Here is a 21,286-nt window from a genome sequence, read left to right as displayed (position 1 = left end):
CAAGGAAGTTAGGAAGGCCAGGTAAATATGAAGGGGAAAAGCATCCACTTGTTTGCAATTTCAAGAACACTATACTTTGAATGTTCTGCAATGCTTAGCCTTCCTTCCTTATTAAGGATTAGAACAAGCAAGCACTTGGATGGTTCTACTCAGCCATCTTCTCAAAGTCAGAGTTTCCGTTGTTTGTTTATTTATTTATTTATTTATTTAATTTTTAAGATGGAGTCTTCCTGTCTGGCCTCGAATTTCTAATCCTCCTACCTCAGCCTAATCAATAACTAGGATTACAGGCATAAGCTACTGTGTTCAGCTAGTTTTTCATTTTAAAGTCAAGCTACTGTGCCAAATGTTACTAGTCACTGCTGACAGTTACTTCTCCAAGCCCAACACACACACACACACACACACACACACACACACACACACACACACACACACACACACACAAGGGCTGTTAATACTGTGAGGACTCATTAACTTACTCTTTTTTCCTACGACCATGGAAAAAACTGGCCCATTCAAAGCATGTCTTTTTGCTTCCAACCCAAAATATAGAAGGAATCCCAACTATGAGAGCCATCAGATACTTCATCAGAAAGAGAATCAGGTCTGGACGACTCATCTGAGTAACCTACAGGGAGGCAAAGAAAATCACCTTAAATATGTGCATTTATTGAAGGCAAATACAGAAATACAAACAGACAACAGTGAAATCATGTTACAAACTTAGTACCTTTGTTTCTAAAGTTCTGTGAATAATTTTCTTGGATCCTCAGAATAACAGCAAGTACTCTTAACTGAGCCATCTCTTCTATTCTTAACTAACTTTCTGTCTACCTTTTAGTTTTAGCAGAGATACACTCACATGACTGTGAACCTACCAATTCTTACACTGTCAATGTCACTCTGTATCTTGCTAGTAAGGGAGATGCTCTAGACATTTGTCTTACTTTGTTAATGTTCTTTTACCTTACATTTTGTCTAACGTTAACATTGTTCATCAGCTATTTTCTTACTCATACCAACATATTTTCAAGGATTCCCCAACACCTCTTCATAGACTGTTTCTTTCCCCATAAGTCCTATGTCTGCCATAGCATGCCTTTTAAAAGCAATGTGTAGTTTACCACTGGAATGTAAACTCCATGAAGATGAAGGTTTACTAACTCTCCAAGTGTTTTATTTCCAGGGCCTTTAAGCAGTGCTCAACACATGATTGATACACAGTAAATATGTATTTGAATATATACTTACACTTTTAAAAATTTTTAGATGGGTCTTACTGCTTATCCCCGGCTGATGCAGAACTCATTTAGACCAGGCTGGCCTTAAACCCATAGAGATCCATCTGCCTCTGCCTCCTGACTGCTAGGACTAAGGGTGTGTGCCACCACACCTGGCTACTTATACTTGGTTTTATTAGGAATAAATTACAGTCAAAAGCTGGGCAGTGGGGTTGGTTGCACATGCCTTTAATCCCAGTATTTGGACGGCAGAGGCAGGTGAGTCTCTGTGAGTTCAAGGCAAGTCTGGTCTATAAATCAAGTCCCAGGACAGCCAGGACTGTTATACAGTGAAACCCTATCTCGAAAAAACAAAAACTCAAAATAGTTGAAAATATTCAGCACCAACCACATCCTCTTCACAAGACAACACTCCTCCCACAACTACCTAATTTTGAAGTATTCAGAGTAATTTTCACGAAAATATTATTTTATCATTACTAACTTTGCCTAGAACTACTCAAGACTTCTCCCTTTGGAGTCCCTTGTTTTCCCACTGCCTTCTTGGGTAGGGTTTGCCAAGCCTTTGTCTAAAAGCATTTCTGTCCACTAATCTCAAGTAGCCATACAGCAGTAACACTATTTGTTACTATCTTGAAGTCCACTGCCTGCAAAGTCCTTCTGCTGCTGGAGAGACCCCTGCCTTCCACTGGAAACTTTTACCTCTGGTAGTCTTGAACTTTGCACTCAATACTCCTTATTGTCTTTTACTTATTGCTAGCATTCTGATTGTTGTTTTAACCAGTTTTGTTGTTGTTTCCAGACAGAGTATCTCTGTGTAGCCCTGAGTGTCCTGGAACTCACTCTATTGACAAGGCTGGCCTTGAACTCAGAGATCTGCCTGCTTCTGTCTTCCAAAGTCTGGGATTAAAGGTGTACACCATCATGCCCAACATATGTATGTGCATTGTGTTTTTCCTGCATGCATGTCTGTGTGTCATCTGCATGCGTGGTTATTACACAGGGCAGAAGATGGCACGGATCTCTGAGAACTGGACTGTAGGCTGTAATGTAGGTACTGGGAACTTAATCGAGGTCCTCAGCAAGAGAAGCAAGTGTTCTTAGCCATTTTTGAGCTGTATCTCCAATCCCACAACATATTTGTTTAAATGAAGATTTTCTTAAAATATTAAGGAACAAATGTACATTTCATAAAAAATGATATATAAATATCTTGTACCTAATAAATGTTCAAAAATATGTCTCATGGAACACTGCTGTCTCACGTGCAAGTTTGGAGAGATGGCTCAGCAGTCAAGGGCACTTGTTGATTTCAGTTCTTAGCACCCACGCTTGGGAAGTGGGTGGTCATAAATGCCTATAACTTCAGTTCCAAAGGATCTGACACCCTCTTCTGGTCTCCTACACACATGTGGCACATACTCACCCAGACATATAAAAATAAAGCTTAAAAAAGATACTCTGTGGTGAAATAAACCATGGAGACTATAACCCCTTTAAAGGAGTTTTTATATCAGTGTGAAGTTTCTGAATAGCCCTGAAGTATGGAAGTTATTTACATCATCCTCCTTGCCCCCAACCCCTAAGCTGATAGACACTGAAGACTTGGAAAGGGAAAATTCTAGGCATTGTCCTACAGTTTAAGAGCCTATTCATCTCAGAAAACCTTTTTATTTTTTTCTGTTCTGAAACAATGTCTTTTAACATGGCACACCCTTGAATTAACACACATTCATTCTCCCTCAACCTCTGGCTCCGCTCTTTTAGACAAGTTTTCACTCTGGAGCCTAAGCTAGCCTTGAACTTGTGGCAATCAATCCTCTGCCACCTCATTTCATAGTACATAGGTGAGCTGCCTAAACTTCCCAAGTACTAAGATCAGAGGTGTGTGCCCTGGTTTGAAAAACTGTAGTATAATGAGACACTAATTTTTATGTCTAGTTTTGTTGTCTTCCCCATGATTAAAAATCCATCAAACCAATTAACATGTACATTAACCATGATTGTATGTATCCAGAATGAGGGCGGGGAGGGAATCTCTACAAAGGTACAATACAAGAATGAAGTGGCTAAGAAACATGCTTCAAATCACATTTGCTTATATCCAATAAATGGTCAAGTGAGGGATCATCAGAAAAAGATATTCCTATTACTGCAGAGAGGCAATTTAATTCCATAATGCAAAGAGGAGCTAGAGAGATACCTCAGAAGTTAAGAGCATTGGCTATTCTTCCAAAGGGCCTCAGTTTGATTCCTAGCTCCCACATGGTGGCTCACAACAATCTGTAACTCTAGTTGGTGAAGATTGGATGCCCTTTTTCTAGCCTCCCTGGGCATTAGGCATACACACAGACATACATGCAGCACAAACACTTATATGCACAGAAATAATAATAGAAATTTAAATAATACAATGAGGATGACAATGGGTAATAACTTTAGAAAATACAACAGGTAAAGGTGAAATAAGGAAGTGCAATGGGAGAACTCAACAGAAATCACATAATTCCTAAAAGTGTTGCAGCTGTCAAGTACTGTCCTGAAAAATGTGTCTTCAAAAATCATTTGAAAAGTTAAATGCCTTGAACTTGTGCCTATCCGGGAATGATCATCTGAAGTTGAAGTGATTACTCATGGACTTTGGGTAAACCCTTCATTTTGTAGATATGGCTTCAAAATACAGGGAGGTGAAATGATCCACCTTAAGGTTAAATTTATTTGCATCCTCAGTCATTTAAATTTTGAGTGTTACTATGTCTCACAGCAGATGAGTCAGAATATTCTGTGTACTTGTTGAATTTCCATTCTAGGGAGAGGTAGGGCAGAATACTGCTAATACACAATACAGAAATAAGGAAATCTTAGACATTTGGGAGCAGTAAAATAACTAAAGCAAGGTGAGGGGCAAAGGAGAGAAGAGTATTTGGGGTGTGAAATGGTAGAGAGGAATTAGATATCAGAATGGCCAAGGTCTCTCCACAGACATGATACATTAGGTAGGGGTTGAGGACATATCTTGGAGTGTGAGTATTTCAAACAGAAACGCTGATAATGATAATCCTAAGGAAAGTTTGTTACTTTTGAAGAAAAGCAAAGTGGCCAGTAAAGCTAGAGCCAGCTAGAGCTGAGCATGCAAGTAGGAAAATGACAGGAGATACCGTCAGAAAGAATTAGCAGGAACCAGACGATGTCTGGTCCTATGGGCAATGGTAAGAATACAAATTTCATTACAGAACAACAGGAAGCCATTGAGGGGCTTTGTTCAAAGGGGCAACCAAGTTCACTTGTGTTTTCAAAAGAGTATTATGGCTGCCACACTGAACCGAGCTGTGAGAGAGTGAGAGTACAAGCAGATGAACCTTGATCAAGGGAGGAAGTGGAGGTTTGCAAAGCTAATTGGGTTGGATGCAAAGTGTGAAAGGAGAGGAGGCTCGAAGACGCCTCCAAATTGAGTCTGAACAACTGGGGAAGGCAACTACCAATCAGTGAATGGGGGGAATGTGGGGGTGAGATGCAGGAAGTAGGCTTTTAGGAGAAATATTAAGAGTTCTAAACTAAGCTTGGAAACATCATGCAAATAGGCATTCTGGAGCTTAGATACCTGTCTAAAACAGGGTGAGATTAAGGCTATCCAGAAACGGGGGCCGGGGGGGAACGGGGACTGGGGGACAGAGCACAGACAAGAAGACCTATTTTCCAACTTCTTTCCTCTAATGTTTTATGCTGTATGGTACTATCGTTAATAAATCAACATTGCTCGCATAAGAGATTGTTTGAAATAAAAGGAAGGAGTACTAAAAACAAAATCAGTAATACCCAAAGCAATCACAGACACCTTCAGTCATGCAAGCAGCAGAGGAGATTTGAGGGAGAGCAGAGACGGAGTATGAACAGTCTATCATAGGATTCTGGTTAAACCCCAAATTCCAGGGGGAACAAGTTAGCACCTGTGGATGGCAAGGGTAAAGCAAGACAGTGAGTGCTGGAGCAGAGGTCCAAGACACTAACGGGAGGATGGCCAAGTGACTGCTGTAAAGGAGCTTTCCTTGTGACGGAGAAAAGAGCTGGGAGAATGCACTATCTGGTTATACATCACAGAGAACACAAAGATATTGAGGGTGTGCTATATATAAATATGATACACAGGGCAAGGCCCACCAAATAAAGGAAAAGGAATACATATTTAGCTTTATTACAAATAACCCTATAATGAGGAAGTGAATTAATAGTTTTTTAAAGAAAAACATTAAAAAACAAATCTTTATATAGAAGGGAACAAATGAGAAGCACTACATTGTTTTTCCTTTTATAAAAAAGTTCTTGAAAACACCAGATCTTTCTGATGTTATAAAATATAACCTGTCTTAAGTTTTGTTTCTGGTGTAGTGATAAAATACTGACCCCCTTAAAAAAACCCACCCTAAAACCAAACCAAAACAACAACAACAAAACAAAAACAAAACAAAACAAAACAACGTTGCGACAGAGGGTTTATTTTGGTTCACAATTCCAGATTACAGCTACCACTCCAAGGAAGCCACAGTAGCAGTAATGTGAGACAAGCGGCCACATCACACCCACAGTCGGGGTAGAGAAACAACAAGTGCATTCACACTTGGTGCTCAGCTAGTTTTCTCTGCTTTTACACAGTCTATGACCCCAATCTATGGTGTGATCCACAGTAGACTGTGTCTTTGAAGCCACATCATTTCTTGTAATTAAAACTCCCTACCAACATAGCCACAGGCCAACTGGATCTAGACCATCCCTCATTGAGACTCTTCCCTTGTGGTCTAGAACAGATTGCATCAGGTTGACATTCAAAACTAATGATCACAGAACCCTAATTCAATTCATCTGATGTATTTCTTTGGCTTGTTATCTAGGAAACCAAGGAGAATCCCAGATAAAGGAGACACCTGCATCTACTTTGACTACTGTGCCACCCCCCTTTTTTGGACAATAGCCTGGCTAGCTATAAACAACCTATTTGGTATTATCTTCTAAACAGCTGATCTCCACAATCACTCTTACTATAGCTAATAGTACTGCTATATGGCTTTACTGAAGTATCATTTGGAAAAAAACATTCAACTATATCTTATTTTTCCTACTTAGGTTCATAATCTAAAAAAGCCCTGTGGTTTAAATTCTTTTCAAGTAAATGGAAAAAAATTACTCATATTAAGGAGGGAAAACCTTGCATAAAAAGGAAACAACCTGGCCGGGCGTTGGTGGTGCACGCCTTTAATCCCAGCACTCGGGAGGCAGAGGCAGGCAGATCTCTGAGTTCGAGGCCAGCCTGGACTGACAGCCTCCAAAAACAATACAGAGAAACCCTGTCTCATAAAAAAAAAAAAAGGAAACCCCCTAAGATATAGTCACATTATTTTGGTAGCCTAAACTGTTGTTGATATTTTGGCTTTGAATCAGGTTGGCAGAGTCTTTGGCTCTTAGCTCTTTTTCCTTACCAAGCAAAATCTGTATTTTCAAATGGAGATACATACTGTGATCGATTAGCTTTTATTTTTTAAAATATGTTAACCACAAAATACTGACTTATTATCAAGCCTGTAACCATGTAAAACCATAAGAAAATAAACTATTAATCAGGCTCAGGCAACCTGTCATACAAGTAACACAGCATGGGAATTTTGTTTTGTTTTGTTTTCCTGGGAGCTGACAACAGAACCCAGGGCCTTCTGTGTGCTTAGACAAATGTCCTAGCACTGAGCCACACCCTCAACTACAAATTCTTGAAGCTTCAAGTTATAGCTTTTATACACTTCTTAATTACATTATGTTGCTTTATCAGCCTTTACTTTTATTACACTTTGAAAAGTCAATTACTTGCCCTATCGACATAAAAGCCTATTATAATGCTATAGTAATTAAGATAATGTAGCACAGAGAGACGAGCAAGCCGTGGAGCAGAGTGGCAGCAAGTTTCACTGGGAGCTCCTCGTGTCTGGCTGAAGAAGCACTAAGAGCAGTGGAGCAAGGATGCAGGGAATGGTAACTGCTACAAACACCAGGCATGGCTATGATAAGTTATAATTCTAAATAGAGAGATTGCCATATTAAGGTAATTACTTCTTATAAAATTAAGAGCAGCCAGTGTGGCCAACTATAACAAAGTTCAACAACTAGCTTGTATAACTACTCAGTGTCATCCTTTAAGTAAATAAAAATGAAATTTAATGGTTAAAGAACAAATTTGTCTTTCATTATTCAAGCTTGTGACTACTCAAGTGAGAGATGAGAGAGAAAAGAGACAAAAGAGAGCAGAACTTGACTAATTTAGAATGAATTGTCCAGAGAACACAAATGCTCAGGCATTACCACAAAATCTTACTACTATCAGGCATATATCAATAAAGACTGCACCTATTATTTAGCGAACCCCATAAGAAACTTACTCAAGAGATCAAAATGAAAATAGAAACAACACAGTTATCTCAATTTTGTCATTCTTTGCCTTGCTGGCATTATGAAGAAGTTATAGTTGATTAAGCAAAGGGCAACATCCAATTCTACATGACAAGTGTTGATCATCATTGACATTATTGTCTGTCTTACAACAGGAAATAGTTAATAAATAGAAAAGCAACGCTGTACACACAGACTATACACTAATAGATGCAGTAAGTGGGAAACAAATAAAAACTACAGAATTATCTTAATCTTGGTGAGCATAAGCAATGATATTCCTCATGCATAGTGTAACAATGATGCTCACACAGGTGGAGAGTATAATTTCTATCCTGGATTTTAAAAAAAGAACTACTATTTTTTTCCTTTTTTAAAATTTAAATTAGAAACAAGCTTATTGTACATGTCAATCTCAGTTCCCTCAAGAACTACTGTTTTCTTCCTAAAGCAAATCACACAAAAAGTAAATTATTTGGGAAAGTCTGGTCTTTTGCAAATGCAAACTAAAAATGATCAGAAAAGGCAAGTCAGTTTTTACAGAATAAACAAAACAGGGGTCCTCCTTTACACAGCAATGTCATAGCCAACAGCATTCTCAGCCTCGTACACAATGGAGAGATCTTTAAAACTTCCCAAACTGTTTGCAACTTCAGGGTTTAAAGAGCTCGCAAGCAACAAGCAGAAACCCTATCAGCTATGAGCCACAGCGTGAATGCTGAGAACTGAACCTGGGTCCTCTGCAAGACCCAGGTTCATAACTGCTGAGCCATTTCTCCAGCCCCTTAAATGGTGTGTTTTATTTTAAGGTGGGTTAATAAAACACTCACCTGGAAATCTGTTACAGTAACTTCCTAGTCACTCCTAGACCCCAGGATTTCTTATTTAGAGACATTTAAACCTGGCTATGAAGTCCTAGAAAGATAAATGTAATCTTTGTATACTTAACAAATTGTATTAATATTTGATATAAAAACTTCAAGCTGTTTTAGTAGGTGTTTCCAGGTCTGTTTGTTGTTACTCAGGTATTTTTTTCTGGTTCATGCTAAGAAGGTGCTCATTTTCTATGGAAGAAAAGACAGGAAGAACTCACACATAATTCTGCTTTAGTCATGCCGTTTTCTGATTCACAGTTAACTTTCTTCTACTGGCTATGAACTCCTTTAAGACAGTGGTTTTATCTTAATCATTCCTGCTTCTGTAGCAACCTCAACATGTCAGAAGAATAGAAGCATAATAATTCTGAATTAATGAGATTCTTAAAAGAAGAGAAAGTAAGGTGTGGTTCTGGGAAAGCAGTTTCTAGATTCATTTACTTTTACATGTGAGAAGAACTTTAGATATCTTGTAAGATTTCAGAGCTCAGGGTGGGGGTGTAGATCACGAGACAGAGTGCTTGCCTAGCATGCACGAGTGTCGCAGAAGCATATAAACAGGGTGCAATAGCACCCATCTGTAATACCAGCATCTGGGAGGTAAAAGCAGGAGGAAAATAAAATCAAGGTCATCTTCTACCAGATGGTATATTTGAGGCCAGTTTGGGCTACATGAGATCTAGTCTCAAACAAACAAAAAAAAAATAGAGCTAAAGAAATTATAAACTAAGTGACTAATGTAAAGATACAACTTCTGAAGCCAGGCATTGGTGGTGCATGCCTTTAATCCCAGCACTCAGGAGGCAGAGGCAGGCAGATCTCTGTGAGTTCGAGGCGAGCCTGGTCTACGGAACGAGTTCCAGGATAGCCTCCAAAACAATACAGAGAAACCCTGTCTCAAAAAACAAAAACAAAAACAAAAAACAAACAAAAAAAGATACAACATCTGAGTGAAATAGCAAAATGTAGAAAAAACCTCTTTAAATACATCAGTGTTCTTGCATAGAAAAAAGCATAAAATATTAAGACTGCAGGCTTTGGAACCAGGCAGTTTTACATCCAAACTCTGTTACTTACTGTATGATTTTGGCTAAACTGTGTTTCACACTTAGTTTCCTTAATAATTTTAAGGAATTTTGTAAAATTATTCCTTGGCTCCACTGTCAATAAGTTAACATCAGAGGTTGTCCTCTGGCCTTCACATGCCTGAGCACATACTTGAAAACATACATACACCCCCCTATGTGCACACACACACACACACACACACACACACACACACACCTGGCAGCAACTATAATTATTAAACTGTATCGCTGATGTTATATTAGCATAAACTACCAAAATTATGTCCCTTAATTGGTGCGGCAAAACTGTCAAAGACTTCTAAGAATAACCTTTACTGACAAGTCTTATAGTGACATACAAGTCATTTTATTTATTTAGTATAGTGACATAGCAATATTAAGTTATAGTAAATATTTTAGTTTTGGACATAAAATTATCACCAAATAGTGAGACTACACTGCAAGTCTGACAATTTACATGATAGGTATCAACTACTATTACAAGTTCATTATAAAATATCCAAGGTTATAGAGAATGTTTGATGTTGATCAGGAACTGGCATATTATAGCATGTAGACTAAGTCACTCTTTTGTAAGTTAAACTTTCTTGCAACATTTGCCTCCTTTTTTCATGGTCCTTTTTGCAGACAGCAGCAGAGCTGAGTACTACTTAGCCACAAAAGCTCCCATATTTACATTTGACCCTTTATAGAAAGACTGCTGTGTTATTTTGTAGATCATGACAATGACACTGAATTAAGTTTTTTTTTTTTTTTTTTGGTTTTTCGAGACAGGGTTTCTCTGTGGCTTTGGAGGCTGTCCCGGAACTAGCTCTTGTAGACCAGGCTGGTCTCGAACTCACAAAGATCCGCCTGTCTCTGCCTCCCAAGTGCTGGGATTAAAGGTGTGCGCCACCAACGCCCGGCTTGACAATGACACTGAATTAAAAGGGAGGAAAACAAAACAAAACAAAACAAAACTAGCACATGCCTATAATCCAAGCACTTGGGAGATGGAGAGAGGAGATCAGGAGTTTAAGGCCAGCCTCTGCTACACAGCAAGTATGAGATCTTACCTTTATGACCCAAAGCACAAAGTGCAAACTTTAAAACAAGGTGTATCTAAAGTGCCACTTAACTGAGCTCACAGTTTAAGCTGTTTTGTTCCACGGAAGCCCTAACATCAGCAGCTTATATCTTAATTCTGCAAGAGATTTGCAATGCTTTTTCAGGGAATTTGACTCCTCTTTAACAGAAACTAAAAAATTCTGAGAATAAACTGATTGAACTTAGAAGTTACAAACAAGATAGCTTCCACTTTAAAGATTAATAGATACCTCCACCAAAACATTAGAAGAACTACATATTTACAAGAATCCTTTACTGTCTTTCATGGTTCAAGAAGAAAAATACCATTTCCTTCACAGTCCTAAGTACGGCTGATTCTTTTGAAACTGACTAGCAAAGGGAACATCCTATCAGAAAATGAAGCTAAAACCAACAAATTGGACTTAATGTCATTCTGCTATTTTTGTATTTTCCTGAATCAAGACTAGATAAACAACAGATGGCTTGCCTTGTGTGTCTGGAAGGGTAAATGATGTTTGTTTTCCTATAAAAATGTATTTTTTTAGATGCTGCTAATGTGAACTCGATAGACTGAGCTGTGGCAACATACTTTCTATGTCTGAAGCAAAAGCTCTGGTGTCAGATGCCTTGACATATAGCACTAGGTTAGAGGAATCAAGGACATGAGAAAAATGGAAAAAAAACCATGTTTTTGAAAATTAAATGTTTAGAAGAAAATTGGATGATTACAGTAGAGAACCCAAGAAGAATTATGTACTTATCCTTAATTAATGCTCTATATGAGACACTCAGGCAAGAGATTAAAATTCATCTTGCTTAATCTTCATAGCAACTTAAAAGATAATATTATTTTCTTACATGAATAAGTGGTATTTACTTGACATGAACTTATCCCATTTGATTTGTTCCAGTTTTGAGCTAATATGCCCTGTTACATTAAAAAAATCTATTCTAGAATTATCAGGAACTTTTGAAAAGTGCTTCAAATCTCTTAAGACACAACAAACAAACAAATAAATGAGACTGCCATTTACAAAAAAGGGGGAGGCTGAAGAGCTGGTTTAGCAGTTAAGAGCACTGGCTACTCTTCCAAAGGACCCAGGTTCAATTCCCAGCACCCACATGGCAGCTCACAACTGTCTGTAACTCCAGTTCCGGGGAATCCTACGCCCTCACAGATATACATGCAGACAAAACACCAATGCACATTTAAAAATAAAACAAACAAACTCCCCAAGTACCTAGGGAATTACTAACATGACATCTGCTCTAGAAGTAAATATCACTGCCTTTAAAGACATGTTTTTAACTACATGCATTTCCCATAGAGAAGAGAGGATTAAGACCTCCCTGAAGCACAACAGATGGTTTGGGTTCTGGGAACTGAACTCGATCCTTCACAGGAACAGTATATACTCTTAACCACTAAACTATCTCTGGCTCTCTCTTTTTCAGTTGTGAAACAAGCATTACTCTGAGTAAATTTAGGACTAAATATTCCTTTATTTAAAAAATATTTGAGACAGTATGCCACACATCACAGCCTAGTCCTGAATTCTATATGGCCAAGAATGACCTTGAACTTCTGATTTTCTGTTCCTACTTCCAGAATGCTGGGATCACACACATGGACCAGCAGCAGGTTTACATGTTGTTGGGGATGAAATCCAGAGTTTCATGCTTCTTAAATAAACTCTACCAACTGATTCATAGCTTTAGCTGGCCCTTAAATAATGCTTTTTACAGCATGAGTGGATACATATTTAAAAAAATAAATGAACATTCTTTTCTCTGTAGTTTTGGAGGCTGTCTTGGAATTTGCTGTGCAAACCAGGCTGGCCTGGAATTCACAGAGATCCACCTGCCTCTGCCTCCTGAGCACTGGGATTAAAGTTGTGTGCCACCACCACCTGATTAAATGAACATTCTTACAAAAACAAACAAACAAACAAAAAACAGTTGGTACAAGTGTAGGCAGTGAAATTCCATTTTCAAGATGAGCATTCATTTCAAATATTTGCTTTGTTTTTTGGTTTTTTTTTTTTTTTTTTTTGAGACAGGGTTTCTCTGTGGCTTTGGAGGCTGTCCTGGAACTAGCTCTTGTAAACCAGGCTGGTCTTTAACTCAGAGATCTACCTACTTCTACCTCCCGAGTGCTGGGATTAAAGGCATGTGCCACCACTGCCCTTGCCATTTCAAAGATTTTTAACCCAACTTATATTTAGCTCATTTTGTCCAAATCATAAGCTTATATACATGTGATTTGCATTAAATCCAATTAGTATTTTAAGCAATGTGATAAAATTATGTCACAAACTGATTTTTTAGATGTTAGAGGCCAACTTTACTATTTTTGTCAGAAGCCAAATAGCTTCTTTCTCACTTGCTTTGTATTGTTTGTTATTTAGGGTTACACTATATAACCCAGGCTGTCCTCAAACACTAGTGGTGCTTGGATTACGGTGTGAACCACCCTACCTGGCTTACAACCTTAGTATATTTAATCAAACACATTCAAATGCTATTTAGTCTTTCTAAGTTACCTGCAGCAGCTACCCCACTACGGCTCAAACCACTTATAAAATTCTCATTAGGAATTATCATAAGAGCTTCCTGCATGTTCCTTTAGGCATGCTCAATATTACTTCAAAATGAGAATACAGTATCATTGGTGCTTAAGATCCCAATGAAACTGAATGAAAACTAATATCCTAATATTTGCATGTTAAAAGTCACAAAGTAGGCAAGTACAAAGCCCTGCGTTCCATCCTTAGCACTTTATAAACTGGGTCATTCTTGGCTACATAGTGAGTTCAAGGCAAATTTGGCCTACATAAAATACTGCCTTAAATATAAATAAAAAAGTAAAAGGGTGAATATTGTCTTAGTTATTTTTAGACCCACTGGTGGCAGGCCTTGTAATCACTGAAATGCAGTTTGTATAGGTTTACTTTTGTTGATTTTTTTTTAGCTAATGTGACTGTGTGTCTTAGAGTTTCTATTGCTATGAAGAGACACCATGGCCATATCAACTCTTATATTTTTGGTTGTGAGGCTAGCCTTTAATGGCTGAGCCATCTCTCCAGCCCCACAGAAACTCTTATAAGGAAAAGATTTAACTGGGTGGCTTACAGTTCAGAGGTTCAGTCCATTATTAACATGGTGGGACATGGCACTGTGTGGGCAGACATGGTGCTAGAGAGGTAGCAGAGAGTTCTTTATTCTAGCAATGGCAACAGGAAGTGAACTGAGACACCGGGTGGTATCTCGAGCATAAGAGACTCTAAGTCTGCCTCCACAGAGACGCACTCCCACCAACAAGGCCATATCTACTTCAATAAAACCACACCTCCTAAATAGTGCTATTCCCTATGAGCTTGTGGAGGCCAATTACATTCAAACTACACACTGAGAAAGCCACACACTTCAAGTGTTTTAGAATAAAGCCACACTACATACGTTATGAGGTTACTGTGCCTATCAAATGGTATCATAGACTTTTATCCACCATCAAGTCAATTTAACTAGTGCAATATCTACAGTACTTTATCTTCTGAATATACCAGATTCAATTCAACATCCATTTACTCAAGTGAGATTAAAACCATGAAATCACAAAGGAATTCACTAGATTGCACTATTACTTAAAGAGAAATGTTAATATTAATTATAGAGAAAATTTAAATGATAGAAAAAATATTAATGTATGCATACAAGTGTTCTTGGGTTTTTGTTTTTTTTTTGTTTTGTTTTGTTTTTTGTTTTGTTTTGGTTTGGTTTTTTGAGACAGGGTTTCTCTGTGGCTTTGGAAGCTGTCCTGGAACTAGCTCTTGTATACCAGGCTGGTCTTGAACTCACAGAGATCCGCCTCCCTCTGCCTCCCGAGTGCTAGGATTAAAGGTGTGCGCCACCATCGCCCGGCAATGCATATAAGTGTTCTTAACCATGAGATGTGAATGTGGAAAACTTCATCAAGTTTTAGAAAACCTGGAGCAGTCTTGGGAGTTATCCAGAATGGCTACTCTGGTCTCTGTAGATGAGGATAATGGAGAAGCCATTTGGTTAACTATGGTTGAGCCTGGGATCTTGTATTGAAACCTTAGATGGGAAATAGCAGGTTTTAAAATCACAGGATGGCAAAGTGTTCAGTGCTCCACCAGCCTTACCCAGCACTGGTAGACAGGCTGGTCAAGAGCTCAGAAAAGTCAGTCAAAATTAATTGACCCCTCAAAGAAAAACAACTAACTTTTACTATGAAAAAGGTCACCAAGGAGACTGTTAAAATACAAAGTTCTTTTCCTGCTTCTGATGACAACAGAAAAGTCTAGACCAGTGGTTCTCAATCTGTGGGTTGCGACCCCACAGGGAGTCAAATGATCCCTTTCATAGGAGTTGCATATCAGATATTTACAATTCATAGCAGTAGCAAAATTAGCTATGAATTAGCAACAAAAATACGTTTATGGTTTGGGGTTGCCACACATGAGGAATGGTACTAAAAGATTGCAGCCTTAGGAAGGTTGAGGACCGCTGCTGTAGACTTTTAGTTCTGACCTTCCTGAGGAGCATCAGACACACCTCCCTGTGAATGGAGTACCCCTCATGATTGTGAATGAGAAGAACTTGAGAAGGTGCAGATCCCAGACTCCCCCTTGCCTGTGAAGATGCTCTTTCTCCCATGGGTATCAAGCTGTTGCAGTCTTCTTCCAGTGCTCTCTCCACCCTGTTATGATGCAGATATTTAAGCTTCTTATTCCTTTATAGTTTGTGTATATGTATGTTGCATTAATAAGACATTTGTAAACCAAGTGATGGTGGCACACACCTTTAATCCCAGGACTCGGGAGGCAGAGGCAGGTAGATCTATGTGAGTTTGAGACCAGCCTGGTGTACAAGAGCTAGTTCCAGGAAAGTCTCCAAATCCAGAGAAACCCTGTCTTGAACCCCCTCCCCCCAAAAAGCAATCTAAAAACCAAACCAAACCAGAAAATTACAAACAAACATAAACCCCAAATCACAAAAGGTAGGTCAGAGAAGATACTTGCTGTGATGCAAGTAACTGGAAATCAGCAACCAACAGCAACCTATTAGAGCAGTAAACAAAGATAACAAATAGACAAGTCACAGGGAAGAAGCCGCAAGGCTAATAGGCACATGGGAAAATAATCTTATTACTAGTAAGGGAATGTAAACACTAAACAACTGGGGTAGTACTTCAAAGCCTGGCAAAAAAACTTTCATGCCTGATACTTATAAAAGAGAAAAAAATGTCTGAATCTAATAAAATAGCCACTTGAGTTGAAGACTCTTTTTCCTACGATGCAACAATTGCAAATTTTGGTAAAAACAAAATAAAATAGAGAACAAGAAGTAATATTACAAAGAATGTGGGCATATGGATGAAGAAGAAAGGTTATTTTAAATAAATGGTAACAGCAGTGTTGGGGACATGAATATGATGTTAACACACAGTCAGTGCTTATAGTAGATGATGATAATGACAGTTTCTCGTTTGCTTTGTGGTATAATTGGTACAAACAATGCTTTTATATTTGTAAGAAATATTAGCTACTATTTTTAAACCCACAATTTATAGATTGGGGAAAAATAATAATGATCTTCTATTGAATTTCTTACTAGATTTGCTTACTAAAAACCCCTAATACAATTTTCAGACCTGAAAGTACATAAAAGACATGGTTGACTCACATTAATCGCTTCCCTATATGTTACCTAGTATTCAATTACATATTGTTTTATGGCTGGTGAAGAAACAATGTTTGGCTATGAGGCAGTCTTTTAAAATATCAAACCAGAAGAAAGCAGTAAACTGTCATTGTCACCACTGACTCTGAGCACTGACTATGTGCTAACCTTATCCTCACTGAAGCATTGTGTTACTACTTCTCTAAGGTATTCTTTTTTCTGTATCTCTGTGGCAACTTTTCATTTACCAACTATAGAATATGTATTCAAACATTTTTTTTAAAGTTCTTTCTCTCAAAGAGTTCACTGTCTAACAGGAAGAAAAGATACATGGACACGAGAAGTGCTTTAATAGTGTTTAGAGACTTGACAGATCTTGTTAGATGTAGGAAAGGCGTTTGACAAAATCCAACATGCCTTCATGATAAAAGTCCTGGAGAGACTGGGGATACAAGGCATACCTAAACTTAGTAAAGGCAATTTGCAGCAAGTCCACAGCCAACATAAGCTTAAATGGGGAGAAACTCAAAGCAATACCACTAAAATCAGTAACAAGGTAAGGATGTCCACTCTTTTCTTACCTATAAAATAGAGTTTTTGAAGTCTTAGCTAGAGCAATAAGACAACTGAAGGAAATTAAGAGAATACAAATTGGGAAGAGAGAAGTCAAGTATTATTATTTGCAGATGATATGATAATATACAAAATGGCCCTAAAATTTTCATCAGGAAACTCCTACTGCTGATAAACACTTTCAGCAAAGTGGCCTAGATTCAAGTTTAACAAAATAAAACAAAACAAAACAAAAAAATCAGTAGCCTTCCTATATACAAATGACAAATGGACTGAGAAAGAAATCAAGGAAACAGTATCTTTCACAATAGCCTCAAGTAATATAAAAGTATCTTGGGGTAAATCTAACCAAACAAGTAGAAGACTTGCATGATAAAATCTTCAAGATATTGAAGAAAGAAATTAAAGAAGACATCAGAAGATAGCAAGAGCTCCCATGTTCATGGATTGGTAGGATTAACATAGCAAAAATGGCCATTACCAAAAGCAATCTACAGATTCAACACAATCCTCATTAAAATTCCAACACAATTCTTTATATGGAAAAACAAAAACCCAGGACACCTAAAACAATTCTGAACAATAAAAGAACTGCTGGAGTCCCCACAATTTCCAATTTCAAGATGAACTACAGAGCTACTGTAATAAAAAACCACAGGGTATTGACATAAAACAGGAACATTGATCAGTGGAATCAAATAGTAGACCTAGACATAAATCCGTATACCCACTGACACCCAATTTTTGATACTGGAAAGAAGATAGCAACTTCAACAAATGGTGCTGTTCTAACTGGATGTCAGCAAGAGCCAGAGGGGATGAAGGACACCACAAAAAAAATGCTCTCTGGAGCAACTAAGCAAAGCACATATGAACACACAGAGACTGAGCAGAAAACACAGGGCCTACATGGGTCTACACCAGGTCCTCTGCATATATATTATAGCTATTAGTATTTTATGAGGCTTCTCAGTGTGAGAACAAGTGGGTCTCTGACTTTTGTGTCTGCTCTTGGAACTCTTCCTCTTTTTAGATTTCCATTTCTTCATCTTACTATATTTTATTTAGTCATGTTTGATTGCTATCTCTTAAAAGCCTGCTCTTTTCTAATGAGACAAAAAGAAAGTAGATCCAAAGGGAACGGGAGGTGGGGAGGAACTAGGAAGAGTAGAGAGAGGAAAACTATAATCAGATATACTGTAAAAAAACAGAATCTATTTTCAATAAAAGAAAAATGTCTTGCTCTCAAAGAGTTCACTGTCGCCGGGCAGTGGTGGCAACAGTCAGGAGGCAGAGGCAGGCGGATCTCTGTGAATTCGAGGCCGGGCTGGACGGATAGCCTCCGAAACAATACAGAGAAACCCTGTCTCGTAAAAACCAAAAAAAAAAAAAAAAAAAAAAAAAAAAAGTTCACTGTCTAGCAGAAGAAAAGATAGAGGAATGCAAGCCCTTTGGTCTGAGATGTAAACACTTCAATAGTGTTTAAAGGTCTGAGACATGTCAGGGAGCTGTAAGATGACTAGTGCACACAGAAGATGGTGAACAGATGCCACATTAGAACACTAAGAAAACACCTTTTGAGGGGCTGAGAGACTGCTCAGCAGTTAAGAACCTTTATTGCTCTCTGAGAAAAGCCAGGTTTGGTTCCCAGCACCTACATAATGGCTCACAGTCATCCACAGACCCAGTTCCAGAAGACACAACACCCTTTTCTGAACTCCACTGGTACCAGGCACACAAGTGGTATATGTTCATACATGCTAGCAAATACACATAAATTTAAATAACCCTTAAAGAATTACAAAAGAAAAAGAAAACCCTTTTAAAAGGAGGAAGACTGCTGGGCGTTGGTGGCATATGCCTTTAATCCCAGCACTCGGGAGGCAGAGGCAGGCGGATCTCTGTGAGTTCGAGGCCAGCCTGGTCTACAAGAGCTAGTGCCAAGACAGCCTCCAAAGCCACAAAGAAACCCTGTCTCGAAAAACCAAAAAAAAAAAAAAGGGAGGAAGACTAGGCACCATCTAGAGGATGAGGTCCTCTGGCCTGTTCTCAGTTACTCTCCTAAGACTAAATGGTCACACACTAAGCATGGGCAAGCCCCCAGTAGTTCAAATAGTCAAACAAAACAGATGTATGAAAATTTAATTTATGGACAGAATCAAAATAAATGATCTTTAAACTTCTTTCTAGATCTAAAATTCTGATTCTATGGCTCTTCAAACTAGAAGGTACATCACAAAGTATTCTGTATACAAACAAGAAAAAGTAATGCCAAGAGTTTACACAATTGAATTCAGCTATTTCTATAAAACTGTTCAAATAATCTGACCACCAATGAAATTTCCACAGAAGACAGGACCCTTCTCTCAGAGTTGGAACAGTTTTCTCCCCTATAAAACTTGACTTTCAAAGAATCAAATATTTTGTGGTGATGAGATAAGTTGCTTTAAGCTCATAATATGAAAATATAAATCATCTTTTAAAATGAAAATCTAGCCAGGTGGTGGTGCACATCTTTAATCCCAGCACTTGAGAGGCAGAGGCAGGTAGATGTCTGTGAGTTTGAGGCCAGCCTGGTCTACAAAGCTACACAGAGAAACCCTGTCTCAAAAAACTAAAACAAAAACCAAATAAAATCTATACAAGTATGTGTATTATAAACTTACCACAATACATGCTTATCAATTATCTTCACTTTAAAACTTTAATGTACATGCTTAAGGTTCATGACGAATTAGAAGGAAAACAACAGATAAGATTACTTTTTATAGTAACCCTCTTTTCATTAACACACATTCCGAGAATTATAACAAGGGTTCCCTTACCTGGTATGGACATGGAATATGATATTCTCTGCAACGTTCCTGTATCCATGTTGTTTCCCAGATGCCACGGTAAGCTTGCTCGTAAAAGTAACATCCAATTACAACCAAGAGTGGTACAAGGTAAAGAATGCTGAAAACACCAATCCGGATCATGAACTTTACTAACTTATCTTGGTTTTCCTTTTCTAGTGGGATCTCAATCCGAACTCTGTTTAGGGATATAATGCCGGCTAAGAGGAGAGAAACCCCAACTACCACATACAGGCAGAGGGGAGCAAGAACGAAATATCTTAACGCATCAACATCGTAGAGGCCGACAAAACACACGCCACTAATATTGTCACCTTCAATTTTATTCATCGCTAAAAGGATGATAGTTAGAGTTCCAGGGATGCCCCAGGCACTGGCATGAAACAGCAATGCTTTCTTCTCAATAGCTTCACTACCCCACTTTGGCACAGCTGCTAAAAACCATGTGATGGTAAGAATTACCCACCATACACTGCCAGCCATAGTGAAAAAATAGAGTACCATAAAAAGCATGGTACAGGCTTTATTGTGAGATCCTTGTGTCACTGTGGAAGCCTTGTACTGTGCAGGGCTAGATGCATTGCAGGCTACTCGATCCTCAAGCAAAAAGCCAATGAAGAAAATCAATGACACCATCATGTAGCAGACTGCATAAAATATGATAGGCCTTTCAGGGTAACGGAATCTTGTGACGTCAATCAAAAAGGTTAAAAAAGTAAACAACGTGGCAGAGAGGCAAATGATTGAAATTAGTCCTATGAAATAGCGAGCAAATGACAGTTCTTCTCTCCTAAAGTACATATTGGGACATGGTGGTGAACAATCTCGAACACGCAGAAAGGAATAGCCAAGATCTGGATCAATTTTCAACTCTCGGGGACACCAAAAACCGTAATCCCTCTGTACTGCAACTGGGGCACCTTCAGTTGGATCTCCAACTAAATTCAAATCCACAAGTCGGGGATATGGCTCATCACAATCTGGAAACCTAAAAAATAAAGATGATAACCATATTTACTTCGGGTAGATCTGCTGTCACTTAGCAATTTCAAATTCTAAATTTAGCACCTGTAATATCATCTATTCCCATCACTTGTGATAAATAAAAATAAAGAAAACAAGGGGCTGGAGAGATGGCTCAGTGGTTAAAAACACTGGCTGCTCTTCCAGAGGACATGGGTTCAATTTCCAGCACTCACAAGGCAGCTCATAACTGTCTGTAAATCCAGTTCCAAGGTTTCTAACACCATTACACAGACATACATGAATGAAAAACACCCATGAACATAAAATAAAAACAAATTGTATATATTTTTTTAAATCTTCAAAAAAACACCAAAATAAAAGAAAATGGCATGTTCTGGGGAGGCTTCAAGCAGATTTTAAATGACAGTCTTAAAATTAAATTTGTTTTACCCTCAAAATCAGCACTCCATTCAGTCAAACCA

At 38.3% G+C, this 21,286-nt stretch overlaps 1 protein-coding gene across 2 annotated transcripts in view; it reads right to left on the bottom strand.

The window, feature by feature from the left end:
* Positions 1-21,286, bottom strand: part of Fzd3 (frizzled class receptor 3) — a 55,973-nt gene that overhangs the window by 12,030 nt on the left and 22,657 nt on the right. For both annotated transcript variants that reach the window (XM_013117295.3, XM_005075255.4), the window contains exons 4-5: positions 19,809-20,826; positions 483-631 (exon numbers count right to left, since the gene is read on the bottom strand). In XM_013117295.3, coding sequence (XP_012972749.1) covers positions 483-631; positions 19,809-20,826 — 1,167 coding nt within the window. The remainder of the gene's footprint in view (positions 1-482; positions 632-19,808; positions 20,827-21,286) is intronic.

Source organism: Mesocricetus auratus, unplaced genomic scaffold (assembly GCF_017639785.1).
Source record: "Mesocricetus auratus isolate SY011 unplaced genomic scaffold, BCM_Maur_2.0 Super-Scaffold_100707, whole genome shotgun sequence".
In the NCBI taxonomy this organism is placed as follows: domain Eukaryota; kingdom Metazoa; phylum Chordata; class Mammalia; order Rodentia; family Cricetidae; genus Mesocricetus; species Mesocricetus auratus.
This window is presented reverse-complemented; position numbering and strand designations above follow the sequence as displayed.